A 27,182-nucleotide genomic window follows, 5' to 3' on the forward strand; every position below is an offset into this window, starting at 1 on the left:
CTGATCATCTTTTTATCCAGGAAACTTGTGCACGTTCAACAAATGTATCTTCTTGGAAAAATCACTAAGGTGGCGAGATGTGTTTTCCTATGACAGTAATAGACCAGCAGGGGTCGCCATTTAAATTATACATCAAGAGATTAAATGTTTGGAAATTGATGATTTTATTAGTTGATATAAATCAAAGTCAGTTTATTCTAATTGAAATGTATACCACCAGCAACAAATTAAGTACTTTAGCACTGTTCCAAAAATACTGAGTCAAATGTTTGTCATCTTGAATCTATTTATCCCTTGGCTAAAGTCATATGGTGATTTTAATACTGTTTTTGACAAAAATATAGATCAATGGCCTTCAGAAAACACAGCCACTGACTGTGAACTTAAATTTAATTTTTTATGAGAAGAAGTTGTGGATATTTGATATAAGATATATACGAATATACAAATTTCTCCCTACAATCCTGTATTGATTTCTGGCTCATTTCTAATAATCTTATTTATGTGGTTAGATAGAACCTGCTGTCTTAACAGATTGTAAAGTCATCTGCATTAAAACTAAAGCATTAAATGATGCTTATACACAGTTTTCAAAGTACTGTGATCGGATATGCACATTATTAGCTCTAAGCATATTTTTATTGGAAATATTGATATTCTGAATGAACCTTACAGTAACAGACATCAAAAACACAGTTATTTGGACTATGTCACACCTCTTACAGCAACTTCTTTTGGTCTCCTGTCATGGTTGATTTACAGTGGAAAAAAGCTTGCTCTATGTCAAATGTTGAATCAATAATAAAGTGAAAGAAGTATCTGTCAGAATTTTACATCAGATTTACCCAGTTAAAGCAGTGTTGGAAACATTTTAAGCTACTGTGCGTGTGCTTTTTGAAATTTTGTAGAATATTTTTAATATAGAGAAACAATTTTTCTTTTTTTTTGTCACTGTGATCACTCCAGTTTATTTTGGACAGATAGGCAAAACAGGAAAAGGACACTCATTTATAGATTAATGGATATGATGTGATGTTATATTTTGTAATTTATGTATACATAAATTGTGTATGTATATATACAATGTACATGTACATGTACATGTACATGTATATGCATATGTATATGTATATGTATATGTATTATTATTATTATTATTATTGTTAGCCAATTAAAAGTGTTCTGACTCCAAACTCTGCTTTCATCTGAACTCTCGGCACCTAACCAGAAGACGTGAAGAACAAAACAGCTACAAAGAGAAAGAAAATACATTTACTCTGCACTCTGAACACTTCTGTCATGCTGTTGTATTTGTATGACAATTGTCATACCTCTTTATTATAAATAAAGTGTTTTGAAAAAAACAACAACTTGAGGCTTGAAGCCAATCAGAGGCGCCTTCCCCGACGACGTCATCAGTCGGCGCCACACGGGGAACGGGGCAACGTGGGAAGAAGTGCAGAGCGGAGAGAAGTGGAGGAAAGTGGAGACACGTGAAGCTCGGTGAACATGGCGTCTGTGCAGGAGCCAGAGGTCCAGCTCGCTCAGAGACTCGCCTCCAACGAGAAGCCCGTCCGGACCAAGGCCATGAAGAAACTGAGGAAATACATCAATGTCAGGTCTCACAACGCTGCAGGTAAGCTAGCTGCTACTGTTAGCCACCTAGCTGTGACAGTCTGCTATCAGTTCACCCACCATGCTAGCAGTAATTGTGCTGAAAAATGAATAACGTTACACTGGTAACGAGACACGAATGGTCAATACCCGCTGGTTGGGTTTCAACCCAAAAGTGTATTTAGACAGGAAACTGGTCCCAGTGTGCCGCAGCCCCGGTGTTGTTAAAGTGAACGGTGAGCAGGGCACACGTGTGGAGGGGTTAACTTTTAGGTCAGAGGCTCAGTGAGGTTTATCTCACTAATGTCACAGCTGAACACCACGTAGATCTCACGTAGCAGCGACACATTCACTTTGTTACTCTATTTATTGAGCATATTATGTTATGCTTAAATAGCAGCCCAACAGGTCTGAAGGGCTAATGACGACAGAGAATTTTCGTCACTTGTGTGTTTTTTGTGAGTTTTTGTATGCTGGTAACTTGTATTGTGGGGTCCATTTCAGAGAGCAGCCAATCAAACTCTTGAGTGTGACCCTGAGCTCTGAGGTCATGAACCCTGAGATGAAAAACTTGAGCTTTTGGTACTAAATCAGCTGTTCAGAGTTGTTCAATCATCTCTAAACATTATCAGCCTGAGCGCAGTGAATGAAAAAACTCATCATCCATGGAGCTCCGATACTACGACTTCCCATGGCAACAGGTCAATAAAAAGCACAACCTCAATCTTAATCCAGTGGACATGCAGATATTAATAATTGGAATTGTGAGCTTGGCAGGATTATGATACATTTGTCGTGTATTTGTAGTTTGCACTTGTAAATAAAAAAGAACCCGATACAGAGTGGAGAAAAATCAAGTCAAGTCAAGTCAGTTTTATTTATATAGCCCATTATCACAAAACACGGTTTGCCTCCGAGGGCTTTACAGTGTACGACATCCCTCTGCCCTTAGACCCTCACATCACCCAAGGAAAACTCCCCAAAAAGAACCCCTGTAACGGGGAAAAAAAAGGAAGAAACCTCAGGAAGAGCAGTAGAGGATAGTGAGGGATCCCTCTTCCAGGACGGACAGACGAGCAATAGATGTCGTAAATAGCAAGTGAAATACAACCATGGCAAAAAAGGAAAGAGAAAGAGAGAGGAGAGAGAGGGGGGAAGAGGGGGGGGGGCACAGCAATAATAGAAACAGATGCATGTCATATTACAATAATGGTAGGTGTGAAATTAGTAATTGCTCTCTATGATGATGTTGAGAGAGATGATAACAGTCTCATGCATATGTGAAAGGGAGTTGTCCAAAGGCAAGATCACAGCATCGGCGCAACCTGGACCAGACCACAATCAGGGCGAGCGGGGGGCACAGAATCAGTACAGCCACAGCACGAGCACAACCAAAGGCAGGGTCGCGGCATCAGCACAGCTATCACCACGGTCAGGCACAGTCAAGGTTACGGCCAGGATCCAGGGAAACTAGGAAACAAGGGAGCAGGAACGCTCCCGAGAGGCAACAGGATTAGCGTAGTGCAGTTCAACAGACCCAGGCTCTGTAATCGCGAGCCCCAGGTAGTGAGAGTACCACATGGCTATCACAGAGCTAAGCTAAGCTTGCACATGGCAATGCAGTAAACAGATATGCTTGATTTCTGATGGCGGCATTGAGAGAAGGAAAGGAGCTCAGCATATCAGGGGAAGTCCCCCGGCAGGTTAAACCTATGTCAGCCTAACTATGGGCTGGTCCAGGCAGCCTGAGCCAGCCCTAATTATAAGCTTTATCAAAGAGGAAGGTCTTAAGTCTGCCCTTAAAAGTTGAAACGGTGTCTGCCTCCCTGACCGAAAATGGAAGATGGTTCCATAGGAGAGGAGCATGGTAGCTGAAGGCTCTGGTTCCTAACCTACTTTTGGAAATTTTGGGAACCACAAGTAACCCTGCGTTTTCAGAGCGCAGTGATCTTGAGGGTTGGTAAGGAACTATGAGCTGTGACAGATAAGACGGAGCCTGACCATTTAGAGCTTTGTAAGTAAGGAGGAGGATTTTAAATTCAATCCTGGATTTCACAGGGAGCCAGTGACAATAAGTTAACACAAAAGAGTTTCCTACAGTGTACATCATTACTGCTGCTACACTACATTTTAGATATAGTTTTGTTTAGCTTAAGACTGACAGGGACAGAACATGGGGGCAGTAAGTGAAGATGAAAACTATAGCTGAAGAATAAAAAAAGAAGACAGAATCAAAGACACAAACATAGTTGTAACCTGATCCAGTAATATTGTGGTTGGTGATTTGTGCTTGAGTACAGTGATGGGCTAAAGCTGAGCATTCAGTGCCTTTATTTCAGCTAATTCAACTAATATATGGTAAATTTAAATATTTTCACTTCAGTGGTAAAACAAGTTTAGACTGTGCAGCCTATTTAAAAAAACTCACTTTCACATTCTGCAGCTGCATCAGCATCCTGCTCATCAGAAATATGAACATATGATCTCAAATATTAAAGGTATATTATAGGTTTCATTAGTGTTAAGTCAAAACTGTCAAACTGACATGATGCATTATGTGCATTAAACATTTTAAGCTACACACTGACAGCTGTCTGCAGTGTTATAAAAAAACAAGTAGGTGACATGCAGCAGTTTGATTTATAACTGTGTAATAACTAAATGAGGTGTGTTTAAAGAAATGACCGTCAGCGGATAATAAATGGTAACTTTAGATCATCCTGAGTAACCTGGATCAAGATTCTGACACATAGTAGAAGTCCGTCAATGAATGCACATTAATTTGTGCTTTCATAGGGACTGAATGATTGAGAGAATGAAAGAGTGTGTGTGTCTCTGTCAGAGGGAGGAGACAGAGACTAACTCAGGGTTTCTTGAAGAAATCCTGCCAGTTTACTTTCTGGAATACAGCTCTGGACTTGTGAATGTGTGTGTTACATACCTGGTTGTGTCGTCTGTGCAGGAGGATTCACAGGTGATGAGCTGCTGAAGCTGTGGAAGGGTCTGTTCTACTGTCTGTGGATGCAGGACAAACCTCTGCTCCAGGTACTGCTGCTGTCACTGTGCTCTGAGCACAGAGCCACAGGATGGCTGCATACACAGAGCATTTCAGCTGCTTTCACACATGTACTCTATTATCACAATCAGAATCTGCGTATTTCCAAGTATGTTTTCACATAAACACAATTTACTTTGGGGTTTTGGTGCATTAACAAAGAACAGGAATATAGAAAAGAAAAAAAAACCCAAAATATTAGAGAAAAAACTGCAAGGCAACTGTTTACCTTGCAACTGTGATAGCAACTTTTCATGTCAGAAAGCCCTGCATATAGTACAAGAGACAAGCTTTTAAACATCTGTCCACTGTGGAGACAGCTTTGTGTGATGTTATTCTGTGATATGTTTCAGTAAAATAATGAATGCATCGCCCAAAGAGTGTACATATAAGAAAAGTTTTTGCTCAAATAAAATATTTTTGTACTTTTAAAGCCCAATGTCACTTTGGGCCCACATGTTTTAACTTGCAGCCCCCCCCGCCCAGTTTTATGTGTCTGTTGATACAGTCTTTACTTTTCTTTTAGTCTACTTACAGTCTACTTTTACTTTAGGAGGAGCTGTCAAACCAGATCTGCACCCTGATCCACAGCTTCCATGATATTGACGGACGTAAGTGACCCACACCTGATGTCATAATCTAATGTGATTCAGTATGAAGCACACAAGAAAACACCTGTACTTGTCATGATGATGATGATAATTATGTACTGTTCCCTGCAGAGTTTTTATACCTGGAGAATTTTCTGCAGACCTTCAAAAGGGAATGGGCTGGTATTGACAGGCTGCGTATGGACAAGTTTCTCCAGGTTAGTGTGGAGTTTTACCCTTAACCTCTGCCACTTAGTCCTTCCCTACAATAGAGCCATTTTTGTCTTTTTTTTTTTCTTTCGGTGAGACGGGATCATACGGAGGAAACAGCAGGTCAGCAGTATATGCCATGAGGGTTTCAGCAGTACAGTGGTTTTATTTTTACACATACTTCCATTTTTAAAAAATGGTATCAAGTTTCAACTGTAGTAATAAAAGCCAGAGCCAGGAGATACATTTGAGATGCACTCAGCACCATGTGTCAGGTTTTGGGATAAACATTGTGTTTTGTTAGGTGCCAATTAAAACTTTAAAAATTTAGACTGTATATATTCCCCTGATAAAAGTGTCGGCAGGGAATGCAAAAGTAACTAACTGTAAAAGTGTGTTTGGTCTGTTAAAAAAAACTAATTGTGACTAAAATATATAGTAAGAAATTACAACGCAACCCTACTGTGGGTCACCAAAGCTTCCCAGGGGGTTGTGAGGCCTTCTTGATTTTAAGAGCTGTTAGTTAACTTGAAAAAGGAAGAAAAAAAGAGCAGTAGGTCTATCTCAGTATTTCATTCAGTTCTCTGGAGAAAACCAAATGAATTGCTGTTTTTAAAGTTTAGATTAATGTTCAAGATATACATTTAAAAAAAAACAAAAACAAATCAGGGGCACTGTGAAGGGGCTGACACCCCCCACCACCCCGTGAGAGAGAGAGCGCTGCTCGGACATGTTCTGCCCAAATCTGTTTCTAATGAGCTGACTTGAACCCATTGGCAGGTGTGTGGGTAAATAAACAATGACCACAAAGATAATTTTTTATTGTGGGAAGTTATTACGATTTTGAAAGCTGAAGATTTTCACCATCCCACAAACAAAACAAACCTGTAATGGTTATTACATTTGCAGGAAATTACATATTACTTTTGTAGTAGAAAACTGCTCTTAACATTTGTGGGAAATTAAGTTTGTGGAATTATTACATTAAAAGCTGCAGATTTGTATTATGGTTTTGTTTTTTATGTTGGTGGGTGTTAAAGACTCTTTTGTGGAACACCCGGAATAACAACACCAAAGCAATCTGAATCACATCCTGTGTTTTGACTTAGGTTCCATAGCCTGGAGAGTGACTTGTTTTCTCTCTCTGCCATTAACATGTCCAACCCGACAGTAATCACTCTGTCTGGTACACAACCTGCATATGCTGAGTGGACAGTGAATCAAGTAGAAAAATCAAAAGGAGACTGGTTCTTGGTACAAGCCAAAGAAAACAAACTAGACCAGAGGTGTCAAACTCGCTGAGTTCATGGACCACATACAGCCCAATTAAGAGTGCAGGACACCAAACTATTACAAATTTCAGTTTCAATAGGGTTTCAGTACTGCAATACAGTATACAAAAATACAATATATAGAATTTAAATACTAAAAGGTCATGATTTGGACCTAAATCCACCACTTACACCACCTGATACTAATACACACTGGCTTTCAGCTGAGAAAAGTGGTCTAGAGGTTTAGTAATTTTTTTTTTTAAGTGCAATTTCAAGAGTATGTCTGTTTTTCCACATTTAGTTAGTCTATCACTTGCTTTTACTATATGTGCATTTTTCCATACATTGCCACTTATATATGAAGTAATGCTGACATCACCACACCAAACCAATGTAGAGGCTATAGAGGAGCAGGTGATGCTATCTCCTGCCTCACAAAGCATTTGCTAATCTGAAGTTTTAGCAGGGCCTTAGCAATAAGGTTCCACCGGTATTGTTTTACCTCAGAAGTCTGATACAGATTCTTTTGTACAGAAGCTGCTCATTGACAGTAGTTTGCACAATGTTCAGTATTTAGTTTAACATGACCATTGTTAGTGTTTATTGTTCTTTCGGGTAACTGTAAGGTGCTCAGGCCAAGAAGCGTCTGCAGCAGCATTTTACATGAAGCAGCTGCTCATTGCTTAACTCGCTCCTGAAACCTGACATCTGTTACACCCGACACACTGCCTGTGTGAGCAGCATGTGTGCGTCGTGGATCTTGTATTTATATTTTTTTTAATGTCCATGTGAACAGATTAGAGCAGCGCTGCTCAGGTGAGGAACATCTAGAGAAATGGCGTTCCACTGATTATTCTCTGTGACGTGCACAGTTTTTTCACTGAAATGGACTGTAAAAATGTTTTTTGATACTTATATTACATGATATCACCATTTACTACACTTTCAATGTCTTCATCTGTCATGGACATTAAGAAATACAAATATATCTCATTTGCTCAACCTTTCTTGTTTTAAAATAAAAGCCCTCTGACAATGTTTCTACCAATAGAAAATCTAGTTGTTGACAGGGCATTTTATTGTGAAATATTTGCAGCACCGTGTTGTTGACAATGCAGTGGCTGCATGGCTTCATAAATTATTGAAGTATCATCTTTTATTGTGGAAATAGCTCTTCAGCAACACTGTAACAACCATGTCCCTGTAAACACCACAAGTGTGGGAGCCGCATGCTCATACATGCACTGCAGTCCAGGCGCTCATCTCCAAAAGAGCAGCAATATTAAAAGTGCAGAGTCATGCAGTGGGCCGATTGGAGTGTTAAGTGGGCCCGTTCTGGCCTGCCGGCCATATGTTTGACACGTTAGACAGTTAAACACTGATTGCATCAGCACAGTGTTGTACAAAGACTTGAACTGAGAATCTTTGAAAATATGCCCTGAGAAAGATTGAAATGTATTAATCGTTTTACAAATCTAAATAATGTATTTCTTTTCACCTACAGCTGATTCGCTTCATGTTCAGACAAACCTTTGAGATCCTGAAAAAGAAAGACTGGGACAGCAGGTAAAATATTAACGCTTTGTCTAGAAAAGCCGTTTTGGTCATGGTTATGTGATTGTGATGTGAAGATTATTTACTGTGTCTCCTCAGTGTGGTGGGCAGGTTCCTGGAGCTCCTGACAGTGCAGCTCCTGCAGAGCAGCAGCGAGGCACCCAGTGGACTGCAGTTCCACATCCTGGACCTCTACATGACTGAACTGGCCGCTGTGGGCTCAGCAGAGGTAAGCCACTTCACTGTCATCAACATGTTCTTGGCATTTATAAGTAACAGGCTATTGGGGTGGAAATGAGTGTAATTAAGTTCCCGCTGTGATCAGCAGCATCACGGAGGAGAGCTGATTAGAGGGTGACTGGCCACATGGAGACACGTCCTCTGCTGCCATGCTTTATGTATTACAGGGTTGTATTAGTCACTCTGAGGAAATGGAGATGGACATGGTTGGATTTGAGTATTAATACTGAACACATCAAGGTGCTGAAATCCCAAGAAATAGTGACAGTGTACTGAAGCAGAGGCCCTCTGACCTGCAGGAGATGAACATTTCTGCTAGTGTCAGAATAAATGATTGCGCTTCTCTGAAAAATAGCACATATCTTCAGGGAACACTGCAAAGGTTACACATCTCTGCAGTAAGTCAATCAATGAATTTAGAACTATTGATCACAAGCTGAGAAGTGTGAGGATCAGGCTAATTGAGCCCAACAGCCCACAGTGATTGATGGATCACATACTGAGGTCTCCTTGCAGGGACTGATGACAGCGGTAATAAAATGAAAATCCTTTAAGTTTGTACAAGTTTTAAAAAGTAGAGCCCGTCAGTCATGTAGGGTATCTGAAGGACTTAAAGTGGTGAAGAACACTGAATTAATTTCCCTGAAATATGAATGTATTATAACATCTTCATTGGGGGTGCCTGGTGGCTCGGTGGATAGAGCGGCGCCCCATATCCAGAGGTTGTATGCTCGCCGCAGCGGCTGCGGGTTTGATTCCAGCCTTGACCCTTTGCTGCATGTCCCCCCAACTCCACAACTCCTCTGTGAAATCAGAATCATCAAAATAAAGCTGCTAGTGTTTTGAACATCCATCAGCATGGTTACTGTAATGTTATCATCAGAGGAGAAGTCACTGAACATCACTCAGTGGAACGTATTCATTTCCACATTGTGTAATGACATTTCAAAAATATTGCCGAAGTTATGCGCATATCTGTAATAGAAACCCGCCTTCTGTCACTCATTACAGCAGCTGCAGCAGCTTGGAAGCTCATCAGTCTCTAATGGCCAGGTGTCAATTTTAACCCAAATATCTTTTAACCTAAATTCATTGATACTGTATGAATCAGGTAAGGTAGGGATGCGTGAGGATAAACTCTTCACAAGCAGAGCAGTGTGAGCAGCACTGGATCATCACTAGCCGGTTGTGTTTCAGCCACTCTGATCACAGAGTTTTTTGCATCTTCAAATCCTTTGATTTCTATGTAGACGCAATAATAAGCTACAGCAATGTGCGAGCATTCCTGAGCATCTTATTTTTCAGACTCAAGCAGAGTTCAACTTTTGAAATCAGCAGCACGCACCACATGTCATGTGACAAGGAACAACCAATCCAGCCACCAGATATCTTTCCCCTTCTCCTGTAAATATTAGTATTATTAATATTAGTAAATACTGCGGTAAATATGAAAGAGAAGTTGATCACTTCAAAGCAGAGACAGAAAATATTTTCAACCAAATACACACCCAAAAACAACTGCTGTAAGAAAATGAGCTCTGCACTCAGGATTTCTGTTAGGAGGGCTAAAATACGGTGCTGGTTATGGTTGCTTGGCAACCTCAGACACAACCTGCCTTTGCGCTCTTACAAGTTTCCACTGAGTAGACACAAGATTAGCAGCCAGCTCCACCTCTTGTTTTCCAGACGGTTAAAGATGCAGCATGTGTGCTGATGCTTATAGCACATAGGCCAGCAGCCGCGCTCTCTGTCTGCTGCCTGCTGTTTGGTTTTTGTTTGCTGTTAATAAGATGAAGAGGCACCTCTGGGATTAGATTAATTATAAATATCGAAAATGGCAAAGCAGATAGGGAAGGGTACACTGGGATGCTTATTAAATATGCTATATTCAAGGTTCAAGGCATGGCTATAAACTGTTTAGAGGGACTTTGGCTGTTGCAGTACATTTAATTTGATTATTGTTTTGCTATTTTTTCCAGTAGAGCTTTAACCAATAATTTATTTATAAAATAAAAAGTTCCATCACTTTAAAGATAAATTCATAAGAAAATACATGAATGTTCCAGTGATCCTTATGTGAGCTTTTTCTTTGTTTTCACAGCTCACTGCTGATCAGAACTTGATATTCATCGAGCCCTTCTGCAAAACAGCAGCCAAAACCAAGGAGTAAGTCCTCATCACTTACTGTAATGCTGTCTCTTACAGGTGTGACGATACATAGCTCTGGATTCATATATCCATTCAGTGATCATTTTGAAATTCCAATGGATTTTTCTGCCAATCACAGGAAAAAAAAAAACATAAACCAGCATATATATATTTATATATATACACAAACACACAAAAAAAAATAAAATTATTGTCTCATAATATATGTAGAATGAAAAAAACATTTTTTAGCACCTTCTTAGGGAGATAATCTAGCATTTTTTAATAAAAGATAATGCAGTTAGATCAACAAACCATATTGTTATCATTGTACAGTAAAAGAGGCAACAATACGTCATATCCAAAGGGATGGTTTTCAATCAGTTTTATTTATAATATCACAAATTGCCCCAGAGGGATTTGCAGTATGAGATATCTTTTTGTCCTCAAACCTTCACAGCAGATAAGGAAAAGTTCCCCCCAAAAGCCCTTAAACAGGCAAAAATAGTAGGAAAAAAAAAAGATTGTGTCATGATAAAAACTTGGATTTTACAGTTGGAATAATTACAAATCTATCAAGCAGTTAAGACAGGCATACAGAACATGTTATTGGGAGTTTTTTAAGTTAATTTAGATTTTTTTAGTAAAAAGTCCTGATGTGGCTTTCTGTATTTGATGCTGGAGTTTTTGTCGTTATCTATGTTGTTTGGCTTTCCTGAGAGCCCCGAGCTCCATCTTCACCAACTGCGACGACACGCAGCTGGTTGAAAATCAGTGAAGTTTCTCTTTATTTTTATCATCTTTTTAGCCTTGTGATGACGGTGGTTCACTGTCACACTGTGATCTGTAGGTTAAGTTTGGCTTCCAATTATCTTCATCTTTTAAATGGTTGTGTATGTAACATTCAGGGTTCATACAGTCCTGAGAACTTGGAAAAGTCATAAAATTTGCTAATTGCAATTTCCAGGCCTTGAAAAGTTTTGAAAAGCTTTGAAAAAAGTTTTGAAAGATTTGGAAAAGTCATGGATTTTTGTTCCACAAACCCATGTAATGACACATGATATGTTTAGGGACTACCTGAAATGTGAAAATCCAATGTCATTTTTTGTGATTACCTTTTAAAATGGATTTGGAAGGCATGCTTTCTTAGAAAATTTACCAAACACCTTTGAAGAAAAAAAGGAAGGCCAAGTTTTTTTTATTTATTTTTTTTTATTTAAAAGTTTTTAAAGAAAAAAAAGTCACCAGATTTTTTTCTTTACAAATCACCAAATGTTTTTAAAGAAAAATAAAAAAGTCAAATTTCTTTTAAAGAAAACATGCCTAGTCATGGTTTCTCTATAATGAAAACAAAATAAAGCCATTTATAGTTGTATGTCCCTTCCGTAAGCTGAAAAAAAATCATAAGTCTCTTCCTAGTGCTTTAAAAATTATTTGACATGGCACCCCTTTTTACACCACCCCTCCCCTCTCACAAATAACAGACTGTCCCTAAATTATGTTGAAATATTCAATTCTAATCTTGTTCTGAATCAATAAAAAATAAAAACAATTAAACACTTAAAAAAGCTTTTATATCGTGACAATGAAAAAAAATGAGGACTATAGATTTTTAGAGAATACATGGTCTTTACAGTTTGCCTCAAAGTCATAGAAAAGTCATGGAAATGTATTAGTGAAATTGTGTACAGACCTGGAACATAAATCATTCATGTTGTATGTCAGAGGTCCAGATTGACTGAAGCAGCTTGTTTTTGTGTGACGTTTGGCTCTAACAACTTGCCTGACTACGTTCCATCTGCTCATTTTTTCATCGTTGCTTCTTTCATCTGTGTCTCTCTCAGTCGATCTCTATTCGGAGCAATCTGCAACAGCATCCTCAGCACTATTATTGACCAGGCCCCCTTCGCTATTGAAGACTTGATGAAGGAGGTGAAAGCGGCTGAGGACTCAGACTCAGGACAGGCCTCTGAAGAGGACGACAAAGAAGACCAACCAAAAGAAAGCAAGAGCAAAGCAGGCGGCAAGAAGTGGAGGCAGATAAACGGTACATGAACACGATTATCTAGACAGCTTTTTGAACATGACAGAGGTCTCTCTATAAAACATCAAAAGTAATGACGTATACAGATTAACTTCCAATAAAACAGACTGGTTTACTATACTTTCTTATGAGATTTAGAAACACAATATTCCCTCCATGGACAGGCGGTGTGAAAGCAGCTATTGACACAGCAAAAGTTCTTTTCTCTGAATTTAACACAGCCCTGCTCTCCTCTCTTCAGCTGTGGTTGGAGAGGTTTTCCAGTGTGAGTGCTGGAGGCTGCACAGCTTTCAGCCACTATCAGGGCCGAGCTCTGCCTATATAGATAGTTAGTAAAACATCCCATCAGCACTGGTTACCTTAACCCTTTGAAACCTGAGCAAATTAGCTTGGTCTCTTTCAAAAACATCAGAGGGTGGCAAGCAAAACATTTGCAAGAAATTAATAAGATCTTTAAAGAAAATTACTGGGATTTCTGGGATAAAATAGGGGGAAAAAAGTAAAGTAAAAAAAGAAACAAATCAAAAAACAAGAAAATAACTAAAAATAAAGTGCCAGATTTTTTTTTCTTTCTTATTGAAATTATTTTCTTTTTCTTTCCTTTCTGACTTTAACATAATTTTAAATAAATACTTAAGAGAATTGTAAATATAGTTTTCTGAACATGCCTCTCTTTTCCTTTCTTTTTGCAGTTTGCAGGATATTTTTTGCGAAGTCGCTCATTACATTTATCATGTTTTGAAAAAAAAAAACAATCCAGTTTTCTCATCTTTCAGAGGTTGAAATGCTTGTGAAAAGCATATAAATGCAACACAAGAAAACTGATGGCGCTCCAGGTGTCAAAGGGTTAAAAACAGCTTTGTTAATGTGGCGGCACCTTGGTGCTCAGATTTTTTAACATGATATTCACTTTCAGTCAGTATCTCATTTCCACCTTCATCACAGTGGCAGCACCTGTTCCAACATTATAACACGTAATAATAACTACATTAAAACTAAAATAGTAATAAATAACTTTAAGGCTCGAGTCATACAGACACGACTAGATTATTACATGATGAATGTCACTTATTTATGCAATAAATGTGAATTTTCAGTCAGAGGTCATATGTTTCGTTTTGCTTTCATCAGGGAATAAATCAAGTGAAGAAGAGGGTCAAGACGATGACGACGATGATGATGATGATGATGATGATGATGATGATGATGATGATAATGATAATGATGATGATGATGAGGAGGAGGAGGAGCTTCTTCACTTGGAAGACTCGGACACAGAAATGTCTCGTGACGATGACATTGGACCAGTCCTACAGGTAAAGGCTTTCACTCCTTTTTTTTGATTCATTCATCCTTTTTGCTCATCCATTCTTCCTTTTGGGATTTACAGGTGTCAGATTTAGGGGCATTTGGTGGCATCTAGCAGTAAAATGATAAGTGCAACCAGCTAGAACTTCTCCCTGCTGACATTCGTTATGTTTTTGTTATTGAGGGTTTTTTTTTTTTTTTCTGGAAGCAGAATTAGCCGCAGAGGTCTGTTCCTCTCCAAGACGAACCGACCAGTTTATTAAAACAGCTATAAACACTGAATAAAGCAGCTTCATGTTACAAATCAATGCATCTCTGACACCTTTGGGCATCTCAGAGTCATGCGGCTCACCAACAACATGCCATTGTATGCCCACCCCTTCTCTCTGATAGCTTTGTGTCTCATCTTTTTCTGACATTCAGTGCGCGTTACCGTTAGCTGAATTATCTGCAGAGGTCTCTTCCTTTCCAAAGCAAACAGATCCAGTGATTTAAACTGGGAAAACCGCTGCGAGCGGCTAGTCCAACATATGCTCATGTGAAGTCACCTTTTTTGTCTGATAACTTCAACCCAGACAGTCAGGAGAGTTTACTGGAAACTTATCCACAGAGGTCTCTTCCTCTCCAAAACAACTGGAACCTGTGATTTAAATCACTAAAAACACTGAATAAAGCATTTTTACGTCACAATGGGCCTCATACAAGAGACTATTTATGAACAAATTTCCTCTTATTTTTGCTTGTATACAGGATTAGTTCTTATTTTGTTTGTACCCATTGATTTGTTTTCTTATTTTTGCTTTTCTCTTAGGTAAGAGAAAATTTCATGTGGTCCAGAGCACTCGTACCAAGATAAGAGAAAAACATCTTGCTTTCACGGGCCTCAAAATGTTGTCCAACACAAAGAAAAATAAGTTTGACATTTGAGGAACATATTTAAAATGCATTAATACCACAAAATCAAATTAAGATGGGATTTTAGAGGAAGGATAATAAGTGGATTATTAAATTTCAGGGGCAAAGGGATACTCCTATACTCTATTGATCCCAATTACTGTAATTTCAGTTAGTGTGTGTCCCTCTGCTGAACTGAGCTGAACTGTAATTTACTCAAATACTGTACTTAAGTATAAATCTGACGATATTTTTACATTACTAGATTATTTTAATCTCATGCCAATTCTACTCCACTACACTTCAGAGGGAAATATTGTACCTTTTACTCCACTTTAATTAGACCACTTAACAAATTAAGATTATTTTCACAAGACAAGGATCTGCTCCCTATGTAGATACAAAGGGCTCATTCTAAAATAACAAAAACTAAACAATTCCTATTTTCAAGTGATGATACGCTATTACGAATATACAAATACGAATTCGCTGGATGGTGTGCACCCCAGAAAAGGGTCCAGATCTTGTGTTTCCCACAGGTCTGGAACAGAAACTCGTGGTGGTAGCTGGCACTTGGAGCTGGCATGACATCAGCCTGCATCATGATGCTCTAATCACACATAGAGCTAATCTCCATCATCTCTGTCTGTGTGTGCATCTGCTCTTCTCTCTCGCTTCCTGTTTAAACACAGCTGACAAATATGTGGAAGACGAAGCGGATGTAACAAAAAAAAAAAAACACGAAAACAAACAACAGTGATACAAGGCTGTTTCTAATAAACCGGCCAGATTTTATGTGGGTAAAAATCAGAAAAAGGGTTAGTAAGCAACAGATGCACATTTTACCAGTATAAGATTATTTTCATCTGTGTCTTTAAAATAGTCTAGAATGGATTATTTGTGTGTTTTCAGGACAGATTAGCTTTAGTTTGGATCAGATGCTCAAGCTCTCACTGTAGGTACGGAAGAGTTAGAGCGAGGCGAGATGTCTCACTAGTTGCTAGATATCTCTCACGTTCGATCGTGGTTGGCTTTTTTTTGTCTTGGATTGATAAAAATATAAAAATAAAAAATGCTAAAATGGGTGGCCAAATACACTATATACTTAATATACCTGGGCAGCCCACCTAAACACTAAATGGTTCAGCACTTTAAAATACATAAGAAGTAATAATTATTATTAATAACAATATCAAATATAACAATAATAAAAACATTATTTATATAGCACCTTTAAAAACAGATTTTACAATATGCTTTGACAAACAAGACAGAGCAGAAGCAAGAGGGGTTTCTTACAGAGATAACAACAATAACAACAATAATAATAATAATAATAAGATCCAAACAATAATGCAGAGTAAGGCCTGACAAAAGATAAAAACAACTGCAAAACAAAACAGTCTGTTAACCCTTTGAAACCTGGATCAACATCAGTTTTCTTGTCCTGCATGCAGACACCTTTGACAATCATGTGAACCTTTGAAATGTGAGCGGATTTGTTTGATTTCTTTCAACATCAAGGTTAAAAAGGCAATCAGTAACTTGGCTGGGAATGTTGCACAAATTGCAAAAAAGTCAGAAAAAGGTGACAGAAAATGCCCTTGAAGCTTTACAAATGAGAGAGAGAGAGAGAGAGAGAGATTTGAAAATTATGAAATAAAATAAGTATATTTATATAATTATATATTTTAAATTAAGCTACAAAAAATAGCATTGTTAATGTTTAATATTGAGTTTTTATTTTAGCACTTTTTTCAGGTCACCTGTTTTTGTTCTTTACTTTTAATTTCTTTTATTTTGGGCTAAATTTAGTTTATTTTTAATGTACCTTTTAAAGAATTCCTTGCTAATTTTGGGCTGAATTCTTGTTAAATTGCTTATTGCCTTCTCTTCTTTAAAAAAAATGGCTTGTAGCGATGCAAAGTGCTCTCTGTAAAATGTTGAAAAGCTTTCAGGGAATTTCCTGTAAGTGAGCAGCTGACTGAGAGGTGATTATTGTGTCAGTCACTCCCCAGCTCAGATTCTCTGTCCTGTTACAGATCAACGTTAACATTTCTTTCTATAGAAAATAGTTCTGAATAAATAATTGTTGAAATCATTTTAAGTTATGTTTGATATTCACTCATCAGTACGACTCAGATGTTGGACATTTGTAATGGTGACAAATAGTTAGTTAGTTTTTTTTAATGAGGGCTGTGTGTGTTTTGCAGTTTGACTATGCAGCCCTGGCAGACAAGCTGTTTGAGTTGGCCAGTCGGAGCAGCACACCGAGCCACAACAGACAGAGACTATACAAAATCGTCAAATTGTGAGTCCATGCACGAAGACCACACTGTGTGTGTGTGTGTGTGTGTGTGTGTGTATGTGTGTGTGCGCGTGCGCGTGCGCGTCTCTGTCTGTCTGTCTGTCTGTCTGTCTGTCTGTCACTGTAGTGATCAGGCTGCGTTGCATCACATTGTTACGGTATATGAGGATATTAAGAAATCTAGGGTTGCACATTAATATCAGCAGATATTGTATATATGTTTTTATTGACGAAGCTAATGTGTTCAAAACATCATCCCTAAGTTGAAGTACTTTTCATATTTTGCACATTGAGTGAATATTACATTCACTGAAAAATGTGATATTTCATGTCACCATCTGCTGGTGGGCCATCACCACAAGACTATGTATAATATGATGTTATTCCACTACAGAAGAGACTTGATTATCACTAAAATTAGGTGTGAAATAAGTGGATATATCGCTAACGTTAATCAGCCAGATGAGTTGTTATATATCAGCATATTAGATATTGGCAAAACCCAACTCTATGATTATTAATGCCATCAAAAAACAAGCATTCTTCTGTCTATCAAACTCATTGTAGTTAGTGCACAGCACTCACCACAACTTAGTCTGCGGTCTGTACTGGTGGCACAGGCAGCTGAGCTTAAAGACACAGGGACACAGAGTGGTGGTGGGTAGGAGATAATGTTAAAGGAGTGTAAAGAGCAGGCCAACAACAGCAGAGAGAGAGAGAGAGAGAGACTGCCAGGAAAAATATATTTTCACAGCTAACTCTGAATAAAGGTATAACGTATATGACTAATAGCATTATATAATGAAAAAAATGAAAAAAAAGGATACCAACCAAGCCTGCCTACCATCAAAAAGCCATGAAAACTGTTGGACTGTAAAACCTGGTAGTGCTCTCAGTATTTCCGCTCTTGTGTGTGTTTAGTAGTGCTCATGTGAGCAAACAAATTAAAAGATAAGTGTAAGTGTTAAATGTGTCTTTCACCTTTGTTGGTTGAGTTTTTCTGCCCATCCGTGCTGTTTGTCCCACCCTGTGATTGATCTCCTCTTGAATCCAAACTCATGAATTTCTTTTCTTCTTCTCTCCCCGTGTTGTCTTGGGTGGCAGACTGCGGGACCTGAATGAAGGTACGAGCTGAGGATCAGACCCCCCGTCTTGATATTTCTGAAAACAGAATCATTGTTGTCGATGTTTGACCTTGTCCCGTCTAATTTTGGTGTCCTGGATGTCTCTCAGGTGTCTTTCCTCAGGATGAGTATCCAGAGGAGGTCTCCACAGATGAGGACGACGACATGTTCGGTAGCAGGAAGAGGATGAAGAGAGGAGGAGGTCACATGGAGGAGGAGGATGATGAGGGGGTGCCAGCAGCCAAGAAAACAAAAAGTAAGTCATGTTGAAATATGAACCTCCTGCATAGGATTGATATCATTAATGATGATATCTTTGATGGATGTGGGATCAAAAATGTCATTTTGAATGGGTTTCAATTGAGCATTTTTCACACTAAACAGTCTGAATGTAAAAATTTAGTTTCCACAGTGTGTTTTAGACTTAATTGTAGGAGCTGAGCTGGAAATTCCAAGATTAAACAAAACTGAAAAATATTGCCAAGATGTATGCCATATGCACGAACACAGCCAATGATGAGCCATGATAAAAAAAAAAGATGAAAGAAAAGTGAGTAAAATGTGCCAAACTGGGAAGCAAAAGAAGACATCTTCACTCAACAAGCCAAACAAGGATTCAGGGAAAGACTGCAGTGAGTAGAGGAAGACGAAAAAGAGTGCAGGTCAGGGTGGAAGTGCAGGTGGTGAGGAAAATGCAGAGGCCTGAACAGATACAGACTGTGGCTCAAGGCAGTCTGGTGTGTTCACAAACACATGATTTAGAGAAGGAAGCACAGACACAAAGGTCCTTCTCAGTGTGAAGTAACAATAAGCAAAACACATTTTTTAATCCAGGTGCATCAGCATCATGGTCTCAACTGTGGTACAGGGAGATGACGTTCACTGTATTGAAGGGATGCTTTGCCAATTTTGAGCCAGCTTTGTATCATAACATTGTGGGTAGTATGTGATAAACGTCCCTCCATCTCAACACAACACCCAGATTTTCCTGCTCATCCACCAGAAAAATTTCACTCAAACCACGGGTTGTACTTCCTCTTTTTTTGTATGCCCACCACCACCAAGCCCCCAGAGAGTTTGCCAGGCTCTGATTCAAATTCTGCATAGTGGCCAAAAGTGCAATTGCACCATCCAGGTCCACTGCATGATGCCCACTGGCCCAGAAAGACTTTTTCCCATTGACTTACATCAGGAAAGAGACGTCTGTAAATCAGCAAATAATTTTTTGTGAGCTTCACAGCCCCTGTGAAACGATCTATTTCATTATCTAGATTATAGCCACCCGGTTCAATTTTCAACATTTCAAAAGTCTGAAAGAGCTGCAAGATTAAATTTTTTAGACCGCCATTCAAGCTAGGGAAGCGCTAAACTGGAAGTCAGTTGCTTTGCCGGGAGAAATTATGTGCTGGTGCACACTCAACTGCGCCTCGCTGCCATAAGTCTCTAGTGCACATGCCTTATTGGCCCACAGATCTGAGTATTTTCTACCCAGAAAAAAAAAGCTTGAGCTAAAGTCAGTGCCACGGTCCTTTTTCTCTATTTTCTCTGGTCATGTAGTAGCAATTCCAAAAGTATTTGTGTCTTTCTACTGCAGAGATGGATTTTAGCTGAGTAGCTCTTGACATTGGATTTATTACCCAGCACTATGGGGATTTTATCTGTAATTATAGACTGTAGAAAATTTCCCAGCTCAGACCTGTCAGCTCTGAGGTTTATGAGAGTCTGCCATTCAAAATCAAAACCTTTTGGAGGTGCAAAGTTGCAGTACATAATAGACAGGGGGATTGCATCTGTTGCTACAATGAGGTAGACTTGGCAGAGTAATTAGATTCTGTGAGATCTGCTGATAAATATAGCCTGAGCCTGCATAGAAGTGCTCTTCAGTCAGAGGAAACACCACAGGGTTGTTTCTCATCACTTAAAGGAAAAAAAATACCATGTTTTAAATGGATACAATCAGTGTTGATGCTAAGTGCACTCAGCTGACTCAGCTGAGTTTCTCTTCTTGCACAGCAGTTAACATAGTGCCTACATGTACCAGGATGTATTGCACCTGAGCTCCTGATGCTCGACCCCCAAATTTTCCCTGAGCAAACATGCCTTATAGTGCCTTGAATCAATCAGGCTCAACAACCAGCCATAGTCAGCCCAACAACAGGCAACTGACAATATATAACACAGAGTAAGATGTGAAACAGCCCCTGGATATATACTGCAGTTTTTGAAGCAGAACCAGGAGACACAGACAGCACTATAAAAACATGTTTATGTCACACAATACCTCATGCTTTAATAGATGAAGTTAAAATGTTGAAAAATGGTGAAATTCTCTTTTAAGCAGGGATATCTGCCTTTTTATAGTGACCAACTAGATTTATCACGAGTAGACATCAGTTTTACCCCCTCAACATTACCTAAGACTGCTCAGTGTCCTAGATTTTGTCCTTGAGTCTATTTCATCAGAAATGAAGAATTGGACTATAATTTGCAAAGCTTTCCGTTCAATAATGACAAATCTTACCTCCTGTGTGTTTGCTACTTTAGGGAAGAAAAAAAAGGCATCCACGCTCAACAAGCAAAGCAATGATTCTGGAGTTCACGAAGAACAAGCTACCCTACCTGCAAATAATGAGAAGAAGAAGAAGAGGAGGAAAAGGAAGAAGAAAAAGAATGCAGGTCAGGATGAAGATGCAGGTGGTGAGGGACATATAGAGAGGTGTGAAGAGGAACTGACTGTGGCTCAGAGTCAAACAGCAGAGACTGAAGGCAGCCTGGAGTGTTCACAAACAGAGGATTTAAAACATGAAGTACAGCCACAGAGCTCCTCTGTCAGAGTCACAGAGGCAGCTACGCCAGAGGGTCAGTCACAAACTCTGCTCCTCTCTGAAGGAAAGAAACAGCCCACAGTTACAGTCACAGAAGAAACCGGCCAATCATCTCCCCGCACCAGTGACGACAAGGACCAATCACAAATGTTTTCTAAGAAGACAGAGAGGGAGACTTCAGAAGTCAAAGCTGAGGTCACAGAGGCAGCCGAGGAGCAGCAGAGTGTTGCTACAGTCTCAGAGAAGAAGAAGAAAAAGAAGAAGTGCCTGAAGGCCGAGGAGGTGCAGGATAAAGCACAGCTTAATGGTGTGAGCACAGAAGCAGATTTCCCATTAGCACCTTGTGAGGATTCAAAGGATGGTGGCCCAACCTCTGGACTCGAAAAGCCGACTGATTCTGAAACTCTGAGCAGTAAGAAGAGAAAGAAAAAGAATCTCAAGGCTGATGAAGCAGCAGAGGTCAAGGCTGAACACACCAATGCTGAAATCCCATCAGTCAATCAGGAAGCATCACAAGATGCCGCCGCAGTGGCACCCAAAAAGAAGACGAAGAAAAAGGGCAAGCAGGAGGACGCAGCAGGTGAGGCTGTGCCTGCTGCAGAGGAAACCACTGTAACCCCACAAAGGAAGAAGGGCAAAAAGAATCAGAAAGAACCCAAGACTACAGTGGAGGAGGAAGGAAAGGCAGCAGAAACCTCAGAGTCCGCAGATGCTGACAAACTTCTGTTTGAGATCACCATGACAACATCAGCAAAGAAGAAGAAGAAGAAGAAGCTGGCAGCAGACAAAGAGCTGCAAAAGGATCAAACCCAGCCACAGTTAGCTGGCAGTGTTGATGAAGAGGGCTCATCTTCTGGGAAACCGGCCAAGAAGAAGAAGAGGAAGATCCCTGTGGAGTTTGAGTATGAAGTCGATGAGCTGCGGGCGGCTGCTCAGCAGGATGAAGCCACCACCAGCATCACAGCAGATGAACCTGCTGCTAAGAAGTCAAAAGCAGGCAGTGTGAGTGTTGAGATGAAGTGGGAGTGAATTTGCAGACAGTCTGACAACACTGAGACATTATTCACCTCTAATCTGTTTTTCTGTTTCAGAATGTTGGAGAGCCTTCCACATCTCTGAACATTAAAACGTCCCAAAAGAAGGCAAAGACCTCCTCAGAGTTGGCATCTAAGTTCATCACCTTTCAGAGCAAAGCTCCAGTCCCAGCCCCCCTCTTCTGTAAAACCAAGGGGAGCCCCAAAAACCAGGTACAGTCCCAACTGAGGGGTAGTTTATGTGGCAACGGGTCTTGCTTGAAGGGTTAAACTTTTGTTGTAATTTTTTGAAAACACCATCCCTTCTGTCGTAATGTGAACTGGCAATGTGCGAATCCCGTGGGAATGGTGATGTCACGGCCTCACTTTGTGCACATGTATTACGTTTCAGACTAATAGCCATGCGAGTAGGAGGATAACAATAACAACAATGCCGGACTTCCGAGCTGTGTGTGTGCTGCTGACTCTATTGGGATTATTAACGCTCCTCCAGCAAAGTGTAGATTTTTCTCCATCTTCTTCACCACAAACTCTCATCACTGCAACATATTGACATTTTGTTCTGCATCGACTCTTCATGCTGCGTGGTGAAATGAAACGTATGGTTGTCAGTAATTGTCAATAATTCTATTGTCATTCTTTGATTGACCCTTACCGTCCACATACCTGTGGTTATGCTTACTCTATGTTGCTAGTGGCTTGGCTTGAGACATTGGGGACGAGGGATGTTGGTAAGGTACTACAGAGGAGAATTTTGCGCTCACTGCAAAGACAGTCCGAAAGTATGTGGTGGTACATGGCTGAAGTAGATCCAGGCAGTGGTAGACCTGTTAAAAGTAAATTGAAGTGGCTCTTCTTAGATAAGGGTAGAGGAGGGCAATATGGCAAAAATATCATATGATTTTTTAAAGGCAGGATCACAATCACGATTTTATCACGATTCTTTTTCATTTTGGATTTTAAGACTATTGTGCATGTTACTGAACAGTACAACCAAGCTCATTTCACAATTTAAAAAAAAATTAAGAAAATAACAGAACATTGAGGCCAAAGTACTGTTTTAAACAGATTTAAATTTGTGTCTGTTTACTCGGTGTTTTCATTTTCATCCATGACTTCCCACTTATGAAATAAAGAGGGAGGGGGAAGAAAGCCAAGACTCAACAGTTTGCTATGATTGGTTTATCTGTGTTTCTATAGGGAAGGCATGAAACGGACCAGAAAATAGTTTGCTTCAGCTGAGAAAAAACAAGACCAGGTTAAAAACTAGTATATTGTTCCCAACTTTTTTCCTTCACGGACTTATTTACTATCACTGAGTACACTAAAGACATATTTTAGAGATATTTCACATAAAATTAAGAGAAAGGTTCAAAATAAGGCAATGTGCCTGTGGCCCCAGGCCCCAATATCACTATGTCTGGCCCTGGTAATAATAATGAGAGCTCAGTGCAAGCGGCTGGATGAGACACGGAACGATGCGCTCTAAATACTTCCATCCAAAGTCTGACTCTCTTGAATCTAACATAAAATAGTCTTTAGAAGTCTAAAGAAGTCACTTTCTACCTCTGGTATTTTAGTTCAGTCAGACACTTTGGTGCTGTGAGGAGAAGCTCCGCTCTGTCCGTCTGTCTCTCTCTGTGTTTGATCTGTGATAATGAAACGGCGCTCGGTTGTCAAATAATCAGTTGTATTCTACAGTCAGTTGTTCACTGCATTACATGATTGTTCAACACTTTTGGCGTTAGATTTGCTTTGGAGTCATGAGAGCGTAAAACTGACTGTGAAAACGCGTGTCACGCCAGGAGCGTGAGGGTTGGCAGCCCTGAAATATGTTAAAATGCAGAACAATACACTTATAACATTACATGCAGACACACAGCGGAGAAGAGCTGCTTTCTCTAGAGCTATACCTGCTGATCATTAACACATCCTCCCTCTGCACCTCTGCTCAGACCCGGGTCTGAGCGGAAGCTGCGCTGCCCGCATTCTATGGACCAGCCAAAAAGTTTGGATTTGTAGTGTGTCTGAGCATAGAGCTAAAACGGACAGAATGTGCACTGTGGCACCATACACCGATCCCTTTGTGTCCCTGGACACAATCTAATATCGTCAGAAACAGGCAGTAGTGGAGAAGAATGTGAAAATATATCACCACAGATAAAAGTCCTGCGATCAAAACTGAACTGAAATTAAAGTAACTACACTAGTATTTTTAGCAAATGTACTTAAAGTACAAAATGTTAAAGTAGTCATTGTGCAGGAAAATGTTCCATTGCTTTCCCGTTCCATCTGATGTTTCTGCATTACTGCACTAATGTATGCTGCATGGTGCCATTGTGCCAATTGTAACTCTTTATACTGTTGGGTAGTTAAATCTACGGCAGTGCATCACATTCTATAAGATAATCATATGTTTGTAGCATGGCTGTCCTGTGAATACCATGAATCTGTAAAAAAAAAGTCAGAAAAACAGCCCTGTTTTCAGCTTTGTGACCATGGCCTTTCCAGCTGACCCAAGAGGGTTATTAAAGAGTTAATCTAGCTAAAGAAAGGGGGGAATTTTCTTAACACAGGAAGAAGCACTCCATCCTTAAATTCGATCACAAACATTCAAACATCTGGAGATAAATGGTTTAAATGGAAAAAAGATGAAAAGCTGTTATCTGAAGAGTAACTAGAGCTATCAAACAACGGTGATGCAATAAAAGTACAGTATTTACCTCTGACATGTATGAAGTAGCATACAATGAAAATGAAAACTACATTAAATACAAAATGTGTACAATGATTTCAGAAGCAGCTGAGCCATGATGTAACGTGAAGCAAAACGTGTGTGGCCAAGTGTGCGGTTTTGCCTCCACCAACTGGCAGATTCTCTACATCCCACAAGCTCTCCTGCCATTTTCAGTCCAATAATACACAATACATTCACAAAATGGCAAGAAAGATATTCTTACACAGAGTTTCCTTATCAGAGTGGCAAATGTTCGTCCTCTGAATTCATATATATATATATATATAAATAAAGATTTTTTTTCTTGGTTTTTTGCCTTTATTATGATAGGACAGCTTAGGCTTGAAAGGGGGAAAGAGAGGGGACAACATGTAGCAAAAGGCCGTTGGTTGGTGTAGAGCCTGTGGCTCCTGTGGTGAGAACACAGCCTCTGTATATGAGGCACCTGCTCTACCAGGTGAGCTAATGGCCACCCCGGAAATCTCATCATTTCAAGTATAGGTTTTACAACCTGCAGGTGCGATGTCTGACTTGGCTGCGAGGTAAAATAATCTTTGACTGAAAAAAATTTAAGTCAAAGATAATTTTTTGCTTTATCCCTGTGTAAGCATGTGTGAATTGTTTTCTTTTTTTTTTTTCTTCCACAGAAGGCTGAAACTCCAAGAGCAGAATCCAAGAAGGTGACCTTTGGGCTCAAGAACAATAAGACAGCTGGTAAGAAATGGGATGCAATTTGAAAATCATCATAATTGAACAGGACGACTTGTTCATTTAGTGAAACCTCTACAGAAGTGTTCTGATCAGAGAGTGCACTCTGACAGGATGAAAGTCACCCAGCTGACTCTCAGTAAACACTACAGCATGACAAGAGTTAAACATGCACTAAGTCCAGACAGATGAACACAGAGCAGAATACACAGTGTATACAGTGTGCAAACTCACTGCAGCCTCCTATGACTCTGAGGAACCAGTTACCCAAACACTGAGATACTCTGAGATTGTCTACCTGCTGCCCAGCTGCTGATCGCCATGACTGAATGACACCAGGCATGTAGACATCAGACACACCAATAGTTTTCAGAAAAGAATTAAGAAAATAAAAGCTGAGAAAGTGACAGAATAAATAGTGCTGCAGGTCTTAAAATAGCTGAGTTGAAAGAGTTTGAGTTGAATTAAAAGCAGTGTCACATTGCGTTTTTTGCAGCCAGTGAACCTGGAGCTTCCTGGTGCTTGCCCATACAATCTCTGCTCTACTGAAACAATGGAATGAAAAGAAGATCTCCAGCAATTTCAATGACTGATGAATCGTTTGTCATTTTGAAGAAAAAAAAAATCCTATAAAAAACTACTGGTTGTATTTTCTCACTTGTGAATGTTTGCCGTTTTTTTAAAGACAGCCTAAGAGGTTAAATAAATGTCTCAGCAGCTGTTGCAGTAACAGCTGTTCTAACTATTGCCTCTGTCTTTGTGTGATTTCATGTCATGATGCAGAGTTTAGGAAGACTGATCGCAGCCTTCTGGTGAGCCCTGACGGGTCATCACGAGTGCCCTTTGACCCGAAGCAGAGACCCAAGTGTGGGGTCCTAAAGTCTCCGCCCACTCCACTGTCCATCAAAAAGACCCCAAAAAAAGTCAACAAGAAGAGCAGCTCAATGACTCCAAAGAGCGCGCTGAAACGACGACTCTAACGTCCCACACACAGACTGCAAACAGATGCAGCAAAGCTCTCTGTCAGCTTTGACATGGACTGATTTAAAAAACACATCATGTGACACAAAGATGTATATAAAAAGTATTTTTGTTTATCTAATTCAGTGTTTATCAGATTGACTGTTTAAACTGATGAGTGCTGCTTTCTGCCTCTTCGAGTGACTCACTGTTTTAATAAAGTTACTGGTTCCAGTTTTTCAGAATTTATCAACTGTTCTCTTTGCAATTTTTTGATACAAGTACTTAAAAGTATTTCAAGTGTAGTATTCCTCCATGCTGGTGCTAGCTGCAGCTGGAGACAGTATGTTTCCGATATCTGAAAAAGACTGAGGGGGTTTCTTTAAATTTGGCACAAACGTCTCTTTGACCTCAGCTATGAACAGATTAGACTTTAAAGTCAAGCTCAAGAATTATTTTGATAATTGGACAAAACTTCACGCAAAAGTTTAACAGGATAAAACCATGAAGTGATTACATTTTTTATCCCAAAATTCATCTTCACTGTGACATCAT

At 39.6% G+C, this 27,182-nt stretch overlaps 1 protein-coding gene across 1 annotated transcript; it reads left to right on the forward strand.

Moving 5' to 3' along the window:
• Nucleotides 1–1,399: 1,399 nt before the first annotated feature.
• rrp1 (ribosomal RNA processing 1) lies at nucleotides 1,400–26,876 on the forward strand. Its single transcript, XM_042495047.2, has 16 exons — nucleotides 1,400–1,636; nucleotides 4,577–4,659; nucleotides 5,223–5,280; nucleotides 5,392–5,477; nucleotides 8,248–8,309; nucleotides 8,397–8,526; nucleotides 10,639–10,703; nucleotides 12,530–12,732; nucleotides 13,861–14,045; nucleotides 17,145–17,242; nucleotides 18,344–18,363; nucleotides 18,473–18,619; nucleotides 20,908–22,190; nucleotides 22,280–22,435; nucleotides 25,607–25,673; nucleotides 26,451–26,876. Exons 1-16 carry the CDS (start codon nucleotides 1,510–1,512, stop codon nucleotides 26,645–26,647), a joined length of 2,967 nt encoding a protein of 988 aa, XP_042350981.2. The 5' UTR covers nucleotides 1,400–1,509; the 3' UTR covers nucleotides 26,648–26,876.
• Nucleotides 26,877–27,182: the final 306 nt, after the last annotated feature.

This window comes from Plectropomus leopardus, chromosome 10, assembly GCF_026936395.1.
Source record: "Plectropomus leopardus strain MGB_pleo_1.0 chromosome 10, ASM2693639v1, whole genome shotgun sequence".
NCBI classification, from domain to species: domain Eukaryota; kingdom Metazoa; phylum Chordata; class Actinopteri; order Perciformes; family Serranidae; genus Plectropomus; species Plectropomus leopardus.

Bases quoted from the DNA above. Each gene is read 5' to 3' on its own strand.
- rrp1 (XM_042495047.2), top strand. From the start codon at position 1,510: ATGGCGTCTGTGCAGGAGCCAGAGGTCCAGCTCGCTCAGAGACTCGCC. The intron at 4,660-5,222 runs GTACTGCTGCTG...CTTTTACTTTAG, and splicing joins AGGACAAACCTCTGCTCCAG to GAGGAGCTGTCAAACCAGAT. The intron at 12,733-13,860 runs GTACATGAACAC...TGCTTTCATCAG, and splicing joins GAAGTGGAGGCAGATAAACG to GGAATAAATCAAGTGAAGAA.